The sequence below is a fragment of the Schistocerca americana genome, chromosome X, assembly GCF_021461395.2.
Source record: "Schistocerca americana isolate TAMUIC-IGC-003095 chromosome X, iqSchAmer2.1, whole genome shotgun sequence".
NCBI lineage: Eukaryota > Metazoa > Arthropoda > Insecta > Orthoptera > Acrididae > Schistocerca > Schistocerca americana.
This window is the reverse complement of record NC_060130.1, coordinates 517,193,970-517,215,805: the sequence shown is the minus strand read 5'-3', so window position 1 is coordinate 517,215,805 and position 21,836 is coordinate 517,193,970. Positions and strand designations below refer to the sequence as shown.

General features: G+C 40.5%; 1 protein-coding gene across 1 annotated transcript in view; it reads left to right on the top strand.

Annotated features, from left to right (window-relative positions):
• The first annotated feature begins 2,276 nt into the window (after positions 1-2,276).
• LOC124556109 (neuronal PAS domain-containing protein 4B-like) overlaps positions 2,277-21,836 on the top strand; it is a 777,800-nt gene continuing 758,240 nt past the window's right edge. The window contains exon 1 of the mRNA XM_047130132.1: positions 2,277-2,345. Coding sequence (XP_046986088.1) covers positions 2,335-2,345 — 11 coding nt within the window. The 5' untranslated portion in view covers positions 2,277-2,334. The remainder of the gene's footprint in view (positions 2,346-21,836) is intronic.

Here is a 21,836-nt window from a genome sequence, read left to right as displayed (position 1 = left end):
TAAACAAACTTACGCTATGGACAACACAGACACCCATGGCCGAGGAAGGACTCGAACCTCCGACAGGGGGAGCCGCACGGACCGTGACAAGACGCCCATAGACCGCGCGACTACCGGGCGCGGCAACAACGTATATAACATGTTTTTGCTAACAACGACGTATATAACATGTTTTTGCTAACAATTATAGACTAAGTGATCGCTCATACTGCACAAGGTTTGGAGTTTAACGCAGCCACGGCGTGGCGTTGGACTGATTACTATAATTACGAAAAGTATAAATGAGGATGGTGAGTCCGGGACACAAAAGATAGGTTTGGTGATGAGGTATTCTCAAGACATAGTATTTCTGGTCTGTGTTTCATCGGTAGCACGACGTTACAGATTCGCGTCCGGCTAACGTGATTTTAATTTCCCGGGATGGTTCACTTGAAAGGACACGGCCGACTTCTTTTCCCGTCCTTCATGAATCAGAGCTTGTGCATAATCTATAATGACCTCGTTGTCGAAGGGACGTTATACGCTAATCTTGCTTCCCTCTTCTTTGTTTCAGTGTTGTTATGCAGCTCAACCCTCCTATGTATTTACGCGGAACATTTTAGATGAAATAAACACAGTAACTTTCACAGTATTTCATCCAGTTTATTTCACCGTATCTGTTATCTTCTGCAAATAAATAATCTTATGCCAACATTCTACTGGAGCAGTAGAACGTCTTTATGCGGACATAACCTCTTCACTGAGCGAGATTGCGCGATCGTAAGACACTGGACGCGCATTCAGGAGGACGACGGTTCAAATTCCGGTCTGCTCATCCAGATTTCGTTTTCTCATGGTTTACCTAAACTTCTTCAGGCAAATACTGAGCAGGTTCCTTTCGAAAGGGCACTGCCGATTTCCTTCCCTAGTTCGAAAATGTGTTAAATCTAACTTCTTTGTTGATGGGACATTAAAATTCAATATTCTTTCCTTTCCGTTTCGGAACCTCTTGGAACGGAATATTTTACGTAAATTTTTCATAGGTACGAAAGTAGTTAGCATAAAATTGTTTTGGAACTCCACTAGTTTTTTCATGTGTAGGTCCACAGCCTCGACGTAATTTCTGAATTATAAAACAATTATAATTATCCACCGTATGCTTTCGAATTCTTTATACAAGATGTCTTTTATTGCATCATTTATTAAATTACATTACTTGCCAGTTTTCGCCTATGAGCACTTTCAAATGGAACTGCGTCGGTGATGTGTGTGTCGTGTTTAAAATCTATTTAGTGCTACTTAGAAACAGAGAGTTCTCCCCCCACATACGTTGAAGATGCAGATTTTTTAACGATCTCACTGTCGATGAGAGGTTAAAACCTTACAAAATGTATCAAATGTTACGAAAATTTAATATAACTGAATAAATATAGCTTGTGAATATAATTATGTCGTCGTGAACAGTTTGGATCCAATTTCGTACCTCAGTTCTTGCAATGGAGAATCGTCGCCTCCTTGTGTTGATTTTCTTTTCGGCATGCGATAGATCTATCTATCGGTCACTCCTTTAACAGAAGAGGAAATTACCCACTAATCATGCTGTTAAAAAGAAAGAAACCATGTTTGATTGTTTCTGAATGAGTTCCACCAGTCGCTTTCCTTAACTCATTCTTGTTCCTTTTTTTTATGAAATCGTTAGCAGCAGCCATCTCATATGCAGTCAGCGTACTAGGTAAGCGTAATGCAACAGTAACAAATGCGGATGCTTCGGCGGTGCTTATTCATGCTCTTAATGAGCGGCAATTAGAGGTTCGGCCTGTGGTGACAATCGCCGGTCGTCTCCCGTCTTTGACAGCACCAGCGGCAGGACTCTGAAGTCGGTCACGAGATGTCTCTACAAGTCTTCAAGGCGTCCCACCCGCACCACATTTAAAACGTTCGCACATACAAACAATATTAAGCGAGAGCGCATTTATCGCATTAGCTGACCGGCGGACGTCGAAACGTGAGCATAATAAAAACCGCTCCCCTCCGTCTTATTCGAAAGGGTTTGTTTTATTTTGCGCGTCGCCGGCTCTCTCTCTCCGTCGCCCGGTCTCTCTCTGTTCTCCTCTCCTCTTCTCTCCTTCTTGTGCTGCTCCGTGCGATTCCTTTTTCCCCAGCCGTGAAAGATTTCCTTCCAATGAGCGCGGCAGGCGGGCAAGGGATCCCACCAATAGCGTAGCAGGCGAGCGCGAAGCGGGGAGGGCGCCAACGCGCCTTCAGGCCGCAGTATGCGCCCAGCGCGTGTCCGGGTCTTTACTCACGTGCTGCAACAGCCATGCGTCCTACGTACAGCAAGACGACATAGCCAACATGTTCACACGGTATGTCCGTAGTATTCAGTACAACACGCCGCTCTTCTCTGCACGCCGAAACGGGAGAGAGAGCCGATATTCTCTCGTCCGTCTTTTGCGGCTGTCGGCGCCGCTTCCTTCTGGTTCTCATCTGCCGAAATGTCATCTGCGGCGTGTATCTCGAAGCGCGGGTGAAGAAGTAGGCGTGACAGTCCGTCGGTGTCTTCGGCGCGCTCGCCAAACCTTTTGTTGTGCCGACAATTATGTTCAGTGTGACCCAGCGTGTGAGAAGTGCGCTGTATTTCAGTGGTGCTCCTGTCCTGTTCGTGCGTTGAAGTCACCATCAGAATTTGGCCGGTGTCTCCTCGTCACGATCCCACGAGTGTCACCCTAGTGAATCACCCATACGCTTTGTTAATTTTCTTAACTGTCACAGCTTCTTGCAACAGAAGGTGTAAATTCTTAGCGCGGGTTGCGGTAATGTTTTAGTCGTGATTTTTGTGTTTAGTATGAAGCATTCAAGGCAATTCTGTATCTATTGAAGATTTGCTTGTCTTCATTAAAGTACTACTTCGGCACACATTTGAAACAATTCTGAACATTGTTGCAACGTTAGTCCGTGTCTAATTTACCAGAATTCTTCCAAAGTTATCACTATCGAAACGTCAATGCTTTAAAATATCGTACCTACATTATTGAAACAGTTATCAAAATTAGACACATACTTTGTAATAGTAGCGTGTCACGCCTTATTTGGATGTGATTTCCAGATATTCGCTTTCTACTTTGTTTCCTGGTCATAATCGAGTAGTTAATTTTAAGTGTTTCCTTTCAAAGAATACTCTGTCGATGAACGGTTCCACGTGTATTAGAACGATGGAAAAGTAATGACTGGAATAATCTGCAAAACGTTAATGAATATTTGTTCTATTAAAGTAAATTTGCAATAAAATTTTGTTTTGGAGAAGTACTTTTCGTTCATTGTATTAAAACACAGTACAGTTAAATTTTAGAGTTTAATGCTTGCATCTTAAGGAGGAGTGTTTATGTGAATATAAAGATTGAATTGTGCTCACAGTAACACAATTAATAATTTATTGGATTGTGTGTAAACGTGGCCAATTGCAGAATATACAATCATTTAGTTCTGCAGTGGCTGCAGAAAGTCCATTTCTCTATTTCTATTTTTTTTTCAAATTTATCTGTTATCAGAAAAAAAATTATTACTTTTATTTTGCAAAGTGAGTTTCTCGAGGTTCTTATCTGAAACACAAGACCATTAAAAAGTAATGAAACTAGTCCCGTAATAATGCTTATTGCTTGTTACACTTATATTGTCCGTAAGTTTTCAAGTGTAAGATGAAGTTCATACAAGGGCAATGTTTTACTACCTGAGGCAATAAACAAATCAATGCTATACATCAGTTGCTTTCGGAGACACTAGCCGAATAGCTTTTCTGTCTCAAGAGACATTTACGCTCTGACATCTGTACATGCCCACACTCTGTTTGCGACATTTGATGCGCGTTGCGACGTTTTTTACAGTCGTGTGGCGTGGAAACGACGGCACGTGAAGCTGGGAACCGTTTCGGCGTCCGCAGAGTCCAGGAGTAAATAACATTTATGAATATTGCGTATTACTTCCAATGACGCGTAGCAGTGGTCTGCAGACACGAATGTTATTTTCTTGTCGTAAAACACTTTACCACAGACGTTCCCACACGCCGCATACATATGGGTCGTCAAAAGTCGGATATAACACACGAAAAGGACTTCACACATCTTTATATGCCAGGCGGCGTCTTTAGAAGGCGTGGGTGAACTGCTAGGAGCTGAATTTTCTGTCATAGGAGTAGTTTTTATGATTCAGCGCAGCCTAAATTTAAGGAACATAACATAGAGCACGTACTTGAACGCCTTAGGTGCTTCTGTAAAAATTTTCAGAAGAACTATAATTGTAGTGTGCCCCGCCCTCTATAGACGATGTCCTCAACTACGGCTTTTACACGTTTATTATTTGTGACGATGCAGCATCATTGCAATATTAATGAACACAGATCTTTGTTGTCACTGTTGCTCGTTAATAATGCACTGAACACTGAAGCTCCTTCAGTGATAAATAATATCTCTAACCACTAAAAGTTTTGTTTTAACAGGTTTGACGAATTAAAAGTAGTATCTTTTTACAAAATTCTTCATAAGCATTCATTGCAACGCCTCGATTTATTTTTACCAACGTAGGCCATGTGGCTTTAGAGACATAGCACTATTTCACAATGATCACTGTTTTAAAACATCTCTGAAAATTGTGAGAAAGGATACATTGTCAGAGGAAAGTAGTATTTGAAAACTGAAAGTCGTGTCCTGTAGTTTTTGGTACGTCTTAGTGATCAGAAAGTGATAGCAGAAATGTGTCGGTAATAAGCGGTCAAGTGTTCCTTTCACTTTTTCTTTATTCAATTATTTGTCTCGGGACACGCATCTAGAGTATACAGCTGAAAAATTATTAGACTGTAGCCGCATATCCAGTTTCGTACATGCTTCAATTGGCTTCAAAGATAATATTTAATGGATAAAACCAATACCTTCGTTACTAATTCCGTAATGTACTTTGACTCTACACTGACAACGTCACAACCATTGTGAAATACGCCAATATATAATTTATATGTACAGGTTTCCCATGGTACAAACTTTTAGTTATAACTGATAGCGAGCTCTAGAGTTTGTCAGTGCTGTCGTGCGACTAGCTTTTAAATGACATCAACGCTGCTTAGAGTGTTTTCATACCATTAAAATTCTGGTAGACAACCGCATTACGATATTTCTTATTCGACAGTCAGTGCTATAAAAGAGGTTTGATGACGCAAAGGAGATGCTTAACAGTTTCAACTGTAGAAACTTTTCATACAGTTTATTTACCTGCGAAGGTCTCGCAATTAAGATTGCAAGCTTTCGTTTCAGTAAGCGGAGCGGCAAACGCGATTTTCCGGCGAGGGTACTTCCGCTGTGGACGGCTCCTCTGTATTGTGGATTTCTCTTTCAGAATTTTCATACCTAACGCAGTTTCAGAGAGAACGAAAGAGGGACTGTCACTCGCGAACAAGAAATAAATAATAGATGAGAGGATTTTAGCAATCATATTGATGAGAATCGATTCGCTGCAACAGATTTCTCTCCGTGGGCGATTTGTTAAGTACGGCTAGGAGAGTGACCGAACTGAGGGCGCACGCAGGTGCGTGTAACGTGCGTGTGTTGGGAGTTCCGCGTGTGCTTATAGGGCTGACCTTGGCAGCCGGAACAACTGGGCTGCAGCACTTGCCTGGGTCCCGGCCGAGCACACTCCGCTCTGTACCCGACACCTAGCCTTGCTTCCTATCACAACCCACCTTGTCGGTTGTCCAGAAGAACCGTTGTGAAAACACCTGATAAACGTACACGCAAACGCGGCTCGATGATATTTTCTTGCCACTTCGCGAAGCTAGAGTATCGTATCAAACAGAAATTCCTTATTTTTGTGGAAGATGCATCGTGTTGTTAAGGGTTTCAATTTTACTAAAGCAGTCTCTCTCTGACCTATGAAATGATGTTCATCGACAGAGAGACGGAATGAGTGCCGCCTGCGAGTGAGCTGTAAAACTGCATCAACTAAGTAACTACACTTGCTTCTCGCTTCACTTTCTGTACCTCAACAGTTTCATCAACATGGCACAACCGCCACTCATATAATTTACCATGTGGGTTTCCAAATGAAATGCACTGAAAAAATAAAAATAACAGAACGTAATATTTCGTTTAAACGCATCGATAAAATAGGTGAATTCATCTCGTTATGAGCGTTACTTCTAGACAGTTCGCTACGAATTTTCTGAGAGAATGCAGCAAAATCGTCAAAATCGAACACCTATTCGTAGCTATAGATATCATGTTGCATTTAAAACTTGTAAAGTGCTCATTCACCGACAAACATTTTTTTCTCGTGACGTTCCCCCTCCAAATATTTGGCTCTGAGCACTATGGAACTGAGGTCATCAGTCCCCTAGAACTTAGAACTACTTAAACCTAACTAACCTAAGGACATCACACACATCCATGCCCGAGGCAGGATTCGAACCTGCGTTCGTAGCGGTCGCGCGTTTCCAGACTGTAGCTCCAAATATTTGTTCATCAGTCTACAGAGAATAATTTTGCAGTATGTGGCAGTTGGCCCTGGTGCAAAGATGCACATAAGACGTCACTGTTCACTGATAATCGGTTAATAGGGTAAGAAATATCGTTTTAAAATCGAGTTGCTTCGTGAAGTAAGTATTGTAAAAATTGTTTCCTTCCGTATAAATTTGATACCTCACCATTCTGTAAATGTTCGAAGATGTTCTTTTTTTTGCGTCTTACAATATGCGGATGTAGTCATCATGTTTACTTTAAGGCAAAAATTGTGAACAGTTAAGAACGATCTTTTTTGTACTGACAGTCGCGAATTCTGTCAGCGTCTTATACCGTGCAAAAGAGGTAAATTTTCCTACCGAGGAATTTTTCTGAAAAGTCTCACTGTCCATGATAAGTAGTAATTCTAATGCAAGCCAAACGACTGTTAAGAATATTTAGGAAACACACGTTACCATGCCGCCAAATTGTTCGGAGCTGGCTCTTCTGAAGAAGTATAATTTCGTTGCAATGTAAGATGGTGCACATTTTGTGTCACCTGAGTGCTTTATATCATTTATTTTCGGGGAACTAGAGAATACCATTGTTGATGTAAAAGACGTTTACGACATGACATCCGTACGTGCTCACGCTCCGTTTGTGAAGGAGTTTCTGCAAGCGTAGCCAAGAGCTGAGTAATTATTTCTGGGCTGGTCTCTTGGCTTGCGGATTCCCGCGTACGGATTTTGTGAACTGATGTTATGAGCATAGCAGTGAAATAATTCCGAGGCAACCGATGCTGCAGCTGCAAAGTATTGCGCCCCTTTTAAAACAAGTGCGACGTACGCACTGCAAGTCGCAATGTTAAGTAGTTGCAAACTCGACGCCCAACATTCACGGCAGGGATTTTCAGAATTTATTCAGTGCAGCGGCGAGAATTATTTGTGCCTGCATAAATCGCGCCCGTGCAGTAGCTGCTGCAGCCATTCCTCGGCAGAATGTGACACCGCAGCGCGTGGCCCATTGTTGACAGAAATTATTGCCCGCGCTGAACGTACGGATTTATAAATGCGTGTGCTACAGTTGTAACTGCTTCTGGCGCGCCGGAACAATGGTACGTAAGCTACTACCTTCCTTCATAATGTGAATAGCGTTACTGTGCCAAGATGCAACGTCCTTTGGTGATAGCGCGCTTTCTATCAACAGTTGAGCTGCACAAACATGTTTTGGTGTTTCCCTTTCAGAGGGCTGGTCTCTGAAACTGTTTTAGTTGTATGGATCTTAATCCAAACTCTAACTCACTATCCGCGCTTTGTTTTTCACTGTTTCTGCCATGCACCATTTTCACCTGTCTGCACGACTGTTTTCTGCAATTAAAAATTGTTAATGAAATTTTGTGAGTGCTTTTGGTTGCATAGGAAATCTTGCACTAGCGTCTAGTGCGAGACAAATAGTGAAAGGAAAGGTGTGTGTTGAATTTATATTCCAGTAACATACTATAAAAGGCTCGATAGAAACTAGGCCCCTTTTTAGATTATTTCTGTACTAAGTTACTGTCAGCAAAGTACGGTGGAAAAGAAATGCAATATTATAGTTCAGCTACTATTTTATACTTGTTCAAGTAAACTTTCGTTCCGATTCCGCAACCCCTCTGGTATCTTTAGTCCCTGATATTACTTTGATTGATATATGTGTTTCTATTACGAATTCGTAGATCGTAAGCAGAACCTGTCGAAGATACCGTAATACTGCTGACGAAAACCTCAACTGGCTATATAATAATTACATTTAAAAGTCAATCCAACATTCACTTTGAAGGTAGTTTCTGTTTTGGGATATCACGGGATCTATTTTAAGAACTGCATTCATTCCTGTTAATCATGTCTACGGCAACTTGTTTTCTGCTCTGTTATTGCGACCTCGTTAGCAATAATTTAGCTAAATATAAGCTCCAATATATGTCGTTTCCTAACAAGGAATGAAGCTTCCTAAATAAAGAATCTAAAATCCAGATGGAAATTAATTCCAAAACAGCTGCGAGTGGTTATAGTCCGATGTTTGCAGGCATGTGCCGGATTTACTTCTTATAATGGGTATTAATTTCTATATGTTTGAGATATAACAGCAATTTTTTCAACAACATAGACACACTTTTACGTCATCGTCGTGTTCTAAAGGTTATTCCTTGTTGATATCGGTATTATTCTTTGTCTCCCGCAATTTTTATCAGCTCGTCCTAGATGCTATGATTCATTCCACTGATCGCAGTGATGTCCTGCTCTGCCCTGTTTTGTCCTTTAATTTTTTCCAGAATAATTCTTTCTAAGATACGCCTCAGGAAGCTGTTATGACGAATTAAGTGGGCACTTAGCTTGAGTGTTGTCTTTCGTATGGTGTTGAACAACGTCCATTCTCCGCCCGAATGTTTTTTTTTTGCTCTTTTCCATATCCGCAAATCTGTTGTTTACAGTTTCTCCATTGTTTGATAACAATTCACGCCCACATTTTACAATCGGCCAAAAACATGTTTTTTTGTAAATTTTTTCCTATTTATTTATGATACAGATTCCTTTGATTTCTAAAGAATTTGCTTGGTCGTTGAAATTCATCTGTTATTATCCATGAAAGTCTTTTTGTCATTAGCTGTTCTGCTAAAATACAGAACCTATTTAGTTGGCTTATACGAGTGTTTCCATTAATTGTGTCTTTTGTCCTCGCGTCAGTTTATCTGTGAATATTAGTAGATATTTTGTATCTATCTTTGGTTTAAATACGGTTAGACAATCTGACAAAGCTCTTAACCTTATAATTCATTTTCAAGATTGGCTAAGAAGGCGATATCATCAGAATTTATGTTTGCCGAAACAAAAACTGACATAACATGTAAATATATGCGTGCAACTGCCAATAACGTGGATCCCAGACGTATAATTCAAATTTATTTCCTAGGTTTCTTATCGTGGAAATGCAGTCACTATTTTTAGCGGTTTTCCTTCCTAACTCCTGGAAAATATAGCTGAAACACAGCAATCTTCGTTCTGAATAAACAATTTTATGATATACTTACAACAGGAAGTGTAATATGTACTAAATACCTCGCAAGGTGGCGTGGTGGTTAAGACACTGTACTCACATACGCGGTACTGTTTGGTTCTTCCCTATGTCCTCTATTAATCCTAATGGCAAGGATCCAAGAACTGACTGGCAGTACACCTAGTTTTCAGTGGTCGTTCCACATTAGGTTGCTCCAGGTGGTTACTTGTAGATGTTTTACAGTTGTTACTATTTCCAGTAATTGATTTCCAATCCTTGCAATCGAGGAATAATGTGCTTTTTAGGTACTTATGAACAATGTATTATATTTATTTATATTGTTATTTGCCATTGCATCGTTATATAGGAATTCTTGGTTAGGTTAATGACGAATCTCTTGTACTCGTCTCTTCAGTGACTTTAGTTATTTATTTTTCCACGGTATCTAGCTGGCCAGCTATTTACCCAACTACACTGTTATTTCATATGTTCGCATAGTACATAATTATCTGATTGGGTTACAGTGAGGTTCCGGTACACCACAATCATTGTTATGAATTACATGCTGTGAATCAGGATAATACAAACGTACAATTTCGTACTTTTTCTATAAGGAGTCATATAACTGTCTTGTGCTGATGATGTTAGTAACTGCAACTTGTGTGGCACTTGTAGAGAATTCTGTGGAGTTGTTCGTTACACGTAACTACACGCGGTGAAAAGTCTAGTTAATGAATAGATGACTGCAGGCGGTTCCTTCCTCTGGCATCTGTTAACCAGTGTGCACCTGTGGAATCAAATAGTACGATTGCTGCGACACAATGTCTTCTCATCTTGAAATCTAGCACTGGATCTCCGTTTCTTGAAAATATCCTGCTATGGGAACATAGACTAACAGCTGTCGGGTAACATTTGTGACACTTCTTGCCAAGGGAATTCTCAGTCTGACCACTGATTTACGGAGTTTTGCTTGCTGTCTGGTGTATAGGGAACAGCCGAGCAGCAGTTGATTTAGATCTTGCAGTCCTGAGCGATGATCTTTTCAGTATGGACAGTTGAGAACTTCTGATTCTTTGGAAATGTGCCGTGTAACACTTGTGTTCATTTCTTAATGTTATTATTTATGTTAGACAACTTCGCATCACTCTGAGCCGTGAATACCATTATTCTTTTAGGAGTGAACGGTTGAATCCTGGCAAAGTTTCGTCCTCTCGCCATCTGAGAGGTTTCTCAGAAACGGTACTATTTATCGAGTGCGTCTTTAGTTACAGTGGGTAAAAAGTTTGTTTAAGTTAAACGTACAAAGAAAGGTATCCTTTACGTGATGCTACTCTTCTCTAATTGGTCAACTGTCTTCTAAAAGGTTATAACTGCACATGATGGACGTGACGCATGAAGCTCCTCAGGCACTGGGCCAGGTCGGCAGGCGGACGACAGCTGCAGCAGTAGCGTTTTACGATCCGCGGCGTCGCACGCGGCAAGATTTCACCAATTTGGGCGGTCAGTCGTCGCTTCTCGGCCAGTCTGGGCCACCCGCCACTTGTACCGATAAGCCTCGCATCCAAGCACAGCGAATCCTCGCAGAATGCGCTCCGCGCCTATTAATCGTGCCTCTTAATAACTTGCACCCGGAGTGCCTCGCCCCTTCAAGTAGTCTAAGTAAGTCCTATGCGCTTGTTGCTGTACACAAAATGCTGAAAAGGAAAAGTTGTCGCGTAACAGTTAATTGTAAGTAACAAGGCTCACCGCTGTCGGCACTTTCCAAGTTTAAATGCAGCTATAGTTTCAAAATTGACATAAACGGAATAATGGTCGCTTTGTCCGTGCACTGCGTATTCAATTTAGGGCGTCCCGCAACTGTAGATGTAAGGAAGGATAAAGTAATAGCTCCTCCTGCACCTTCTATTTTGCGGGTGAGGCTGCGACTGAATCGACTTTACTGAGGCCAACATAATTCAGTCACGTATAGAATGAATAGTTATGTTAAGTCAAAATGTGAAATTGTATTAGAGAATTCGCTATTTGTTTTACGTGGGCCAAAAGAGCCCTTCTTGGCTACCTAGATAATCCATTGATGGTTTTGTCCACGACTTGCACGCCCAGTTTTGGACGTTACGCAACTGCGGAAGTTCTATATGTAATGTTGCCGTTTACATCACATTTCATTCAAGTTTGAGAGTGGAACCATCTCTTCCATTTCCTTTCTTTATCTCCATAACATTCTGGGGCGTTCGTTTTTAGCTTTCTTTTTCCTCAGCAGTAAAAGGTTGGTATTAAATTTTATAGCTCTTACCATTTTTACTGAGATAACTATCAACCAGTACTTTGCGAACATACAGAGTGAATTACGGAGATATTTGTTCGTAAGTGATATTGTGGACTATTCTTAAGGGAAAACTGCATATAAACGCAAGCAAAACGGAGAAGGAATTGTGTTTAAAGTTACGTCGACGGCGAGGTCAGATGAGGAAAGGATCCATCCCGGCATTAGTGGTAGACGATTCAGGTAAACCAAGAAAACCTAAATAAGGAGGAGTGGAACGGGCATTGGAACCACCGTCCTCCCGAACACGAGTCAGGGTGTGACAATTTCGTCAGTTCACTCGATAAACGTATGCTGTATTCTCAATCGTCCCATAAATGCAAGCCTATTTGAAAATTTCTTATTTGGTTTATTACTTCCGCAGATGGTAAGAAAGACCACCAACCACATCACTGTATGTTAACAGATGTGTTGCTTACTGGACCTGGAGCTCAGGTAACAGCAATGGTTAACAATACATCTGTCTGCGCGTACATCAACGCGCTATAAATCTGTCAGTGGAATTTTTGAACAGGAGCTGTAAAGGTAAATTAACAGTACAACACAAAAACTGCTAATTTATTGTTATTTTAAATAGTTGTATCTGGGAAAATACTGAGAATAAGGTATCGGTTTGTGTTATGTTTGGCCGGCCGTGGTGGCCGTGCGGTTCTAGGCGCTGCAGTCAGGAACCGCGGGACTACTACGGTCGCAGGTTCGAATCCTGCCTCGGGCATGGATGTGTGTGATGTCCTTAGGTTAGTTAGGTTTAAGTAGTTCTACGTTCTAGGGGACTGATGACCTAAGATGTTAAGTCCCATAGTGCTCAGAGCCATTGTGTTATGTTTTTTCCTTATGGTCCACACTATCAGCTTTTACGATAGGCAGGTTTCCCGCTAAGACACACTGAATAGTGTGGATATCAAGACCGAGAAGATGCATTAACAGGAAGGAAGGAAGATTAAGGTTTAACGTCTCGTTGACGAGGACGTCGTTAGAGACGGAGAACAAGTTCGGATTGTTGCAAGAGTGGGTAGGAAATCGAATGTGCCCTTCCAAAGGAACCATCCTGGCATTTGCCTGTGGAACGATTTAGGGAAATCACAAATAACCTAAATCTGAATATCCGGACGCGGATTTGAACCGTCGTCATCGCGAATGCGAGTCCAATGTGCTCAGATGCATTAGAGAGCGGCCGCCGCATGCACTGGCTAGAACTGCATAATTTATTTGGATAGCTTCCATGAACCTGGAGGAAGGAAATTAAGTTCGGGTCTTCACAAATATTACCACAATACTTTAACAGGGGCGCTGTATTATTAGTAATAGTGAGTGATAGTATCTACAGTTTCTGCAATGAATCTCCCGTCCCACCGCCCCCTCTCTCTCTCTTTCTACCCTGAAAAGTTGATGTTGTTAGCAGCTGTCTGCTTTATCCCCGTTCAGGTATTAGCGCCCTCCTGTGTAACGCTGTGTGCTGTGTCAACGGCAGCCACCGGTTTCGGCAGTGAAATGCTACAAAGCAAATACTAGGACAGACGGGGTCGCTGCTGCTGCCGCTACCAGCCAACAGTGTACGTTTCTCATTGAGACCCAATGGTTAGCATGTCCGTTAAATACAACTAAAGAGACATAATAAATCACTTGCATGTTGACTCCCGGACAAATCAACAATACTTCGTCAACCCTGTAAACTCCCTAACCCCGAGGCAGACACAGCAACGCGCCGTTTCTTCTCAGACAGAAGCTGAGTTCAATCCTAGACTGCCCGTCAGTAAATTGAATGTAGCTCACCGTTCTTAAAACTGTCGTGGGAAAGGGGTGAAGGCTGTTGCTGACTTATGGTATTTTATCCAGTGTCAAGGCCGTATCTCTCGAGAACCCACTTAGAAAACTTCAAGAAACATCATTCAGGAGTAACATGCCACTTTCAACAAAATCTCAAACCACAGTCGACAAATCTAGCTACTGATCTACATCAATTTGAGGAATTTTAAAAGTGGACAGGCTCATGATAAGTGGTCGTTGTACCTGATAGTTATCTTGTTTTTACGCTGGCTTCATCGCCTTCTTCTCCGGGTTATGCTTGTCTCGAGCTTCTCCTGTACGAAGAAATCTGTAATTTTCCAGAACAATTTTGTTTGTTGGGTTACTTCAACTACGAAGTATTGGTAGTTCATTCATTTATGCTTCTGTATTTAAGGCATCACTCTACAAATAATATACAACTTCCACATTAATAGGATATTCATCTGCTCACATGAGCTACACAATACTAACTGTTCGTTATGTCTGCACAAAAACGTGTCCGACAATTTCAGCCAGCATTATAGGACTCCCTTCTACAACTACTTTTCCCGACAAGTGACGGAGAGAATTGAACGATTACATTTGTAGGCCAAAGAGCTTAAATGATTTACATCTCAGATTATTTAGATTAACTGATAATATGCTTTAGATAAATTTAACAAAATTTAATACAAAATAGAGTTACATAATTTCGTGTTAAATAGCTTGAAAATTATTCTGCTCACGTAAACATTAAAGGGCAATGCATGACAAATGGTTCAAATGGCTCTAAGCACTATGTGACTTAACATCTATGGTCATCAGTCTCCTAGAACTTAGAACTACTTAAACCTAACTAACCTAAGGACATCACACAACACCCAGTCATCATGAGGCAGAGAAAATCCCTGACCCCGCCGGGAATCGAACCCGGGAACCCGGGCGTGGGAAGCGAGAACGCTACCGCACGACCACGAGCTGCGGACCAATGCATGACATATGACGTTTTTGTAAAAAGAGATTTGTTTGAGGTTATTGTTTTACAATGGGAATTATCGATACCCAGTAGTATCACAGAGTTGATAATGTCCATTAGGCTTGATTACATCACGCAGGCCACTAACTATAAATATTCTACAGTCCTGACGTATCCATGGTGTAAAGTTTGTGCGGATAATATCAGGCAGCTAACAACTCGCACGGAATCATACAATCATTCTTCTCGCGCTCCATCCGTGAATGAATATCGGGAACATACCTTAAAATGCCGTGCAATAAAAAGTATGTTTTCCTACACACTTCTCAATGATTCGCAGGGTAAAGGTTTAGATGGAGATGCGTCAAGGTATATTCCCTACGCTTGTCACTCCTTGTAAATGTAATTGATGTATACACTAATATGACAACAGGAAAGCGGATCGAAATTTTGCATAAGGTTTTATGTTAGTTTCAGATGTTATTGTGCCTAGATAGAATATTGCTGACAGGACTGACATTTGTGCAAAATGTATTCCACACACGGAGAAGTGAGTCAGCTGTTTCAGCATTACTAATAAGCTCTCAAAATGTTTATATTAGTGTGAACCAATGTTCAAACCTTAGTAAGATAATTAAAACGCATCCAGCGATTATAGGTCTCACTTTTTAAGTTTTCTTTTTTTCGAGTACAGTTTTTGTCTGTTAATCGAAAGAGTCCACAGGAAGTAACTGTTAATAGCATTTCAGAAATACACATTAGAATTACGCCAAATGGTTTGTTGCTGTGGAAATGTAGAAATCCGTTAGTAGAGAACGCATCTTTAATTCGTCAGCAGATTGCAAGACGTTATGACAGATTAAAGCTGTGAGCAGGACGGGGACTCCAAACTGGACCGCTGCCTTTCTCGTAGAATGTAAGGACCCGGTTTCGATTACCGACCCGTCACACATTTTTAGACTGTCAGGAAGTTAAAGTGATACACTCTTCCATTCATCTTGTGTAAGCTTTGTCAGCAGCTGTTCAGAAAACAGCATCACTTAGTTCATGACTGCCTGCTTGTAATGAAGCTGAGTTTCTGGCTTTTAATCAATCATCATTTTTATCGCAACTTTTGTTGATATTACAGTGTTTATTAAACTCGCTCATTAGCGTGTTAATCTGAGAGAAACATATAGAACGACAGTATAATATTCGTTGATTTTGTTTCGCACTCTTGTTTTGTAGATGAAGATCGCATCCATCCAGAGGCTGGAATAAATTTTATGGCAATTTTTCAGCGTTGTTTCGAATTTTAGTATCTGTAGAATTAGATGAGGAGATACTTGCGCAGTTTCTCTATTTACCGATGTCATCACTGCACATTCCGGGGCACTCTGCTTTTCCAAATATAAGTTATTGACATAATATGAATCGCACTGTATCTAGTGAAATGTCCCACGATTTTCGTGCAGCATCCGTCTCTCTTACTTTCGGCTTTGCGTGTGCTCCAATTAGGTATCTACGGATTATGGAGGTGCAACTTGTTTGGCAGTCTTTTGGCCTTCATTAATTATTGATTATATTATAGATTTAATTTACCGTAACAGAACAAAGTTGACTCATACCAGAGGTTTACAATTCTAACGTAATATCGAACACCGCGTAAGCTAAAAATTAAATTATCCGAGGCAAAATATTACTTAGTATTGTGTTGCAGTACTTATTGATCTTTTCTCGTGTTGGTTTGCAAACGACAGTTGTCAAAGCTCGAAACAGACTAGCGTACGGAATAACTGAAAAAAAGCTGTGTTTTCTGAGAGTAAGGCCGTCGCGTTCACTTCCCGAACAATTAGTCTGATATGAATCAATGTATATATAACGATGGTCGGTGTTCACATGTGCTATACCTGAACATATAGAATAGAGCTCTACTACTGTCCTCCAGCATGTACCGCTCATTTCCGTCGTTTATTCAACCAATGAACGAAATAATAGTGGATAATTTTGTGCGTATCATCTATTATTTGCTGACATCTTTTCAGGAAATCATTTCTGACAACCATCGATAGAACTCGGTTATTCTGTGTACTTAATTTATCAGAAATTAATTTTACTTGATATGTTCGTGTCCTGGTTAAGTAGTTTAGTAATAAACAAGAAACGAAAGAGGATTTCTTTAATTCAAAACCTATAGAAGTCTTAAGGAACTTGTAGTTTCATAAGCGGGTTTGTACCACAATTCTTTATAAATGTGCGCATCTGTCTGTGAATCATTGAATATGAGTGTGCAAATATTGACGTCCAACCCCATCCATGACGGGAGGCTAACTAAAATATTTACTACACATTGTTTTCAGTGAAACCATTGACAGTCCTGAAAAGCTGTTTTTACACTGATATTAACTGTAACACATATTTGAGCCGTAGAACAAAACTGCACCCACTGCTTAAGAAATTACGGAATTAAATGTGAATTACTACAATATGTAGCTACAAGATTTGAATATTATCTTGCGAACAGTAATATTTATAGCAAACAAAATGAAAGGTATCGCACATTTAGTGAACTATGTTCAGAGTTATGCTTATTTCCCATACACATAAATCCACAAATTCCGGATCTTCTAACCGAGAGAAGTGACTCATTGGCTGAGACACTGGAGAAGCTAGGCTCACCTTCTTATCTATTTAGGAATTTCATTATTCTCCCCCCACTCCCTCCTTCCGTCAGTTAGACCGATGTGGTTCCTTTACAAAGAAGAAAGAAAATTTCCTTCGTTGTCCTTCTCCAGTCCGAATTTATTGCCTATTGTTAATCACAACATTGCTCTCCAATCGTGTTCTTTTGCACGTCTGACGTAACGCAACACACATTCGCTTAGCATATGTTCCGCGTGAACCTTTTGAAATACACACACTTTTAATTTTCAGTTTGAGGTCTACAAGATGAAAATAATGAGACTTTGAAACAAGTTTTCGACTTAATTACGTACAAGAATAATTAAAATCTTATGTTCTGTTTCACAGCTCATCACTTCTAGAATCTCTCTCTCTATCTCTCACCGCAACCCCCCCCCCCCCCCCCCCCCCCCACACACACACACAAAACACTGACAGTACACTACTCACACAATGCCACATTCACACAGTACTTTCGCTTTTCTCCAAGTTCATTTCAATAGCTTTCCAGTGTCACACTGTCTGATACAGACATAATAAAGGCGGAAGAGCAGAAACGTCCTTTATGTGAAAGACATAGTTAAATACGTCACACATGGCCCTGAACATTTTGGCAAGCTTGCATTAATGTGAATAATTCATTATTCCTCAATGCTGTACATACTATTGGACATTAGTATATTTTTCTACTCTTTCTTACATGCACCTAATGTTTTGATAGTATTTATGTCTACAGATAACGCATTGAAAATTATTTTACATTTATATTGCGTGTCACCAAAGTGGAAACCAGAATAGAATATTTTACTAAGTCTTTTAGTTCAATTCTTTGTCTGTTTCGAAGTACTGCAGATGATGATTTGTTATGTAATTCGAATTGTAAGATAATGCTCATGGATCCAGTTTCAAAAATTGTTGTAACAGTTTCGGTGTCAAATTAAGTTTGCATAATACTGAGACGTATGTTCAGGAATGAGAGGGTCGGGTGTTCGATCTAGTCTCCGGTGTGCAAGGAATTTTCATCTCGTTCCTGATGACTTAAAAGCAATCTTCTCTCTAGAACCATGCACGTTGCCGAACACATTGTTGTTGGAACTTGCATTTCTCTATATATTGAAAGAACGGCGATGGTTCCAAGGGCGTAATTTGTTAGTGAGGAGGTTGCTGACGCTGTCTAGAATGTGTAGAATTATACTTACCAATAAAGAGAACGGTTATATCTGTATTAAGTTGTACTTCAGTCTTCCTTGACGCCAGACGAGAGTGTATGTTTATCGTGTGTTGTGGGAGTGAGAATTTTTGTACCCCATGAAGTTTTTATTACTTTGGAGAGCGACTGAACTGCACAGTGAGGACGGTCTATGAACGGCTACGAAAGGGAGTGTTATATACGTGAATAGCGGGTATTACTGGGCGAGACTAGGTGGCGGCTATTCTCAGGCTCACGTCCTGGCGGAACCGGCTCCTAGCCGTGATCCACGTGCACTGACCACCTTCTGCTTTCCTTCTTAATCACTCACCTAAATATTTATTCCTACAGCTACTGAAAGCCGCAACAGCATATTTTCATTCAGAGCTAAGGAGTTTCATCTCTTTGAATCGGTGAATGTGGGATGTCCCAAATCCTTGTGCTCAAAATTATATAGAGGACGGTGAATTGAATGTGGGACGAATAGTCGGAAATGAATGTTTCAGCTGGTGTGAGGTTTTGAACGAGCAATGTCTGCGAGGCAAATGTTTGTAAACTGTTAATTTTTTTGAATGCATTACATACAGCTTTTTACTTGCCTTATTGCATCTACCCGTTTCGGTATTATGCCATCATGACGGTATAGAAGATCGATTGTGAATCACATGTCACAGTGTCCATCAATTGGGCAATATATATATATATATATATGTCCTATACAAAATGACAAGCATATGCAGAATCCATGTGGTATCATTTCACAAAAAGTGGTGTGGCAAATTATAAATCGCAGTTACAACTGTAATTTATAATTGCACGTAACATTTTTTGTGCAAAGATACCAGGTAGGTACTGTATATGTTAAGCAGTTTAGATGGCACAGGAATTGCATGAACTACCATATTTATAGATGCTATGATATGTGGTTGTGAGCCAGCCGGGGTGGCAGAGCGGTTCTAGGCGCTTCAGTCTGGAACCGCGTGACCGCTACGGTCGCAGGTTCGAATCCTGCCTCGGGCATGGATGTGTGTGATGTCCTTAGGTTAGTTAGGTTTACGTAGTTCTAAGTTCTAGGGGACTGATGACCTCAGAAGTTAAGTCCCATAGTGCTCAGAACCATTTGATTTTGTGGTTGTGATGATGGTATAACAGCGATCCAGGTAGTTGTAATAAAAGACGGTTAAACAGCTGCTTGTCATGCATTTAAAACAACTACGTTTCAGCTGTTGGAAATCACCTTCAAAATGATTAAACTATTCATGTTTTTCTATACACGTTGTTATCGACGGAACGTTAAACTTTAATGTCCTTCCTTCCAGTCAGGAGTCACGTTATGTCTTAGCTCAGTTCCATAAGCTTGTAACGCGCATTATTCGCCGAAGGATCGCTTCACTAGCAATTGTGGCTGTTGACGGTGTTGTAAGCATCTGACGGTTACACCTCATCTCGAAAGCATGGACTCTCCTGTTCCAGTGTTATCCAGTTGCTCTCTTTCTCACCCATTAACAACACTCCAAACAAAAGTCTTAATAATATTTTTCTTACTCCCATATTGATGCTGTTTGAGGTGCAAAGAGTCATTTTCTTGTTAAAAGCTATTTTCACCTTATTTATCGTAAACTTAAGATCTTTAAGATTGGCTTCACCTGCTGTTACCTTCTTCCCGAAACAGTACAAATTCTCTAAATCGTACAGATGCTCTAAGTCGAGAACTGCATCAACAATTATGCCCTGTCAATTTACTACAAATATGTTTTATTTTTCAGTTTGTATTCATTATTAAAAATTACTCTATGTCTAGTACAGAACTGGTGCAGCGAAAAATAAAAAAAGAAAAGCATCAGAGGAAACTTGTTGCGAGTTAGGACAAAAATTACGAGGAATGACAAACATCGACGATAGGATGTTCTTTGTGAAATCAAAAATTGATTGTTTAGGGTAAAGTTATCTATGTTTTAAACAAAAAATTTTTGTCGATGGAAACTATATTTGAAGTGGAAGATAACGGTTCTTCCAGCGTTATTTTTGAATGGGATTTCCGTTTTAAATAGAACGATGCGTATTCAGTTACCACTGTGATGTGATGTGATTGGTGGTACAGGGTAAATAATGGCTAATTTCAAGTAAAAATTGGGATAAGATTTATTTCCAAATTGCATCAACTTTTACGAATTTTTCATTGCTTAATACTGTCGTTTGCAAGAAACTATGCTTGCATTGACTGTGAAGAAGCATTAAATAAGTTTTAGCTTCTTCAGTCTGCTTCGTAATGTTTACTCTTAGCTGATCAGAGTTTGAGGAATTTTATAGCTTACACATATTCATTTTTTTTCCATGCAGTTTAAATCTCAAAAACAGAATAGCATATCATCGGAGATTTTGTTTAAAGTCATCAGTCTTTCGACTGGTTTGATGTTGCCCAGCGTGTTTTCCTATCCTGTGCTAATCATTTCATAACTACGTAACTTTTATACGCAGTATCTTCTATTATCTGTTTTGCGTGTTAGTTTCTGGTCCTTTACCTACTGTTTCTCCTCAACTAGTTTTCCTGCTTCTTCCAGCGCCGGATCTACTAATCCTGGATGTCATAGTAGATGTCCCACCAACCTATCCTTTCTTCTGGTACTGGTCTTCCATAGACTACTTCCCTCACATATTATTTTTACTACTTTAACACATAGAAATATCTTCTTTTACTTTGGTATTTGTCACGCTGTGGCATGGTCCACTGACGATGAGCAATAATCCATCCACTATTTAGCAGATATTTTATTATAATTCTGCAGCTCGATGTTCTTCCTGCAATCACCAACGTCTTCAATAGTCATCGAGTGCGGGAACATTTCGTCAGTCACGAAGACTTCCTTCTATTTGTATTCGCCTTTGTAACTATTTGTGCGTTCTGTTTCTGACACGAAGATGGAAATCCGGGACGGAATTTTCGTAGGCGCTACTGATAACCGCCTAAAAACTGTGGCCGGCCGCTAGTGGTCGAGCGGTTCTAGGCGCTACAGTCTGGAGCCGCGCGACCGCTGCGGTCGCAGGTTCGAATCCTGTCTCGGGCATGGATGTCTGTAATGTCCTTAGGTTAGTTAGGTTTAAGTAGTTCTATGTTCTAGGGGACTGATGACCTCAGAAGTTAAGTCCCATAGTGCTCAGAGCCATTTGAACCATTTTTTTTTTTTAACTGTGCCCAAACACAGAACGGCCGGCGCGCGGTTTACATCCGGGTCTCACCTTCCTGCCTTGCAGGCCAGCGCACTGCACACTATGCTATATAACCAGCTCCATACAACAGTTTGGTGACCATGTATGTGGAAGAAACACAAGTTTCTTAGACACATCAGTTTTGCAAACGCTTTTTTGTCTTCTTCTGGTGTATGTGGCTTTCAAACACTAATATATTTGATGCGCGCTTTGCCTTCGAGA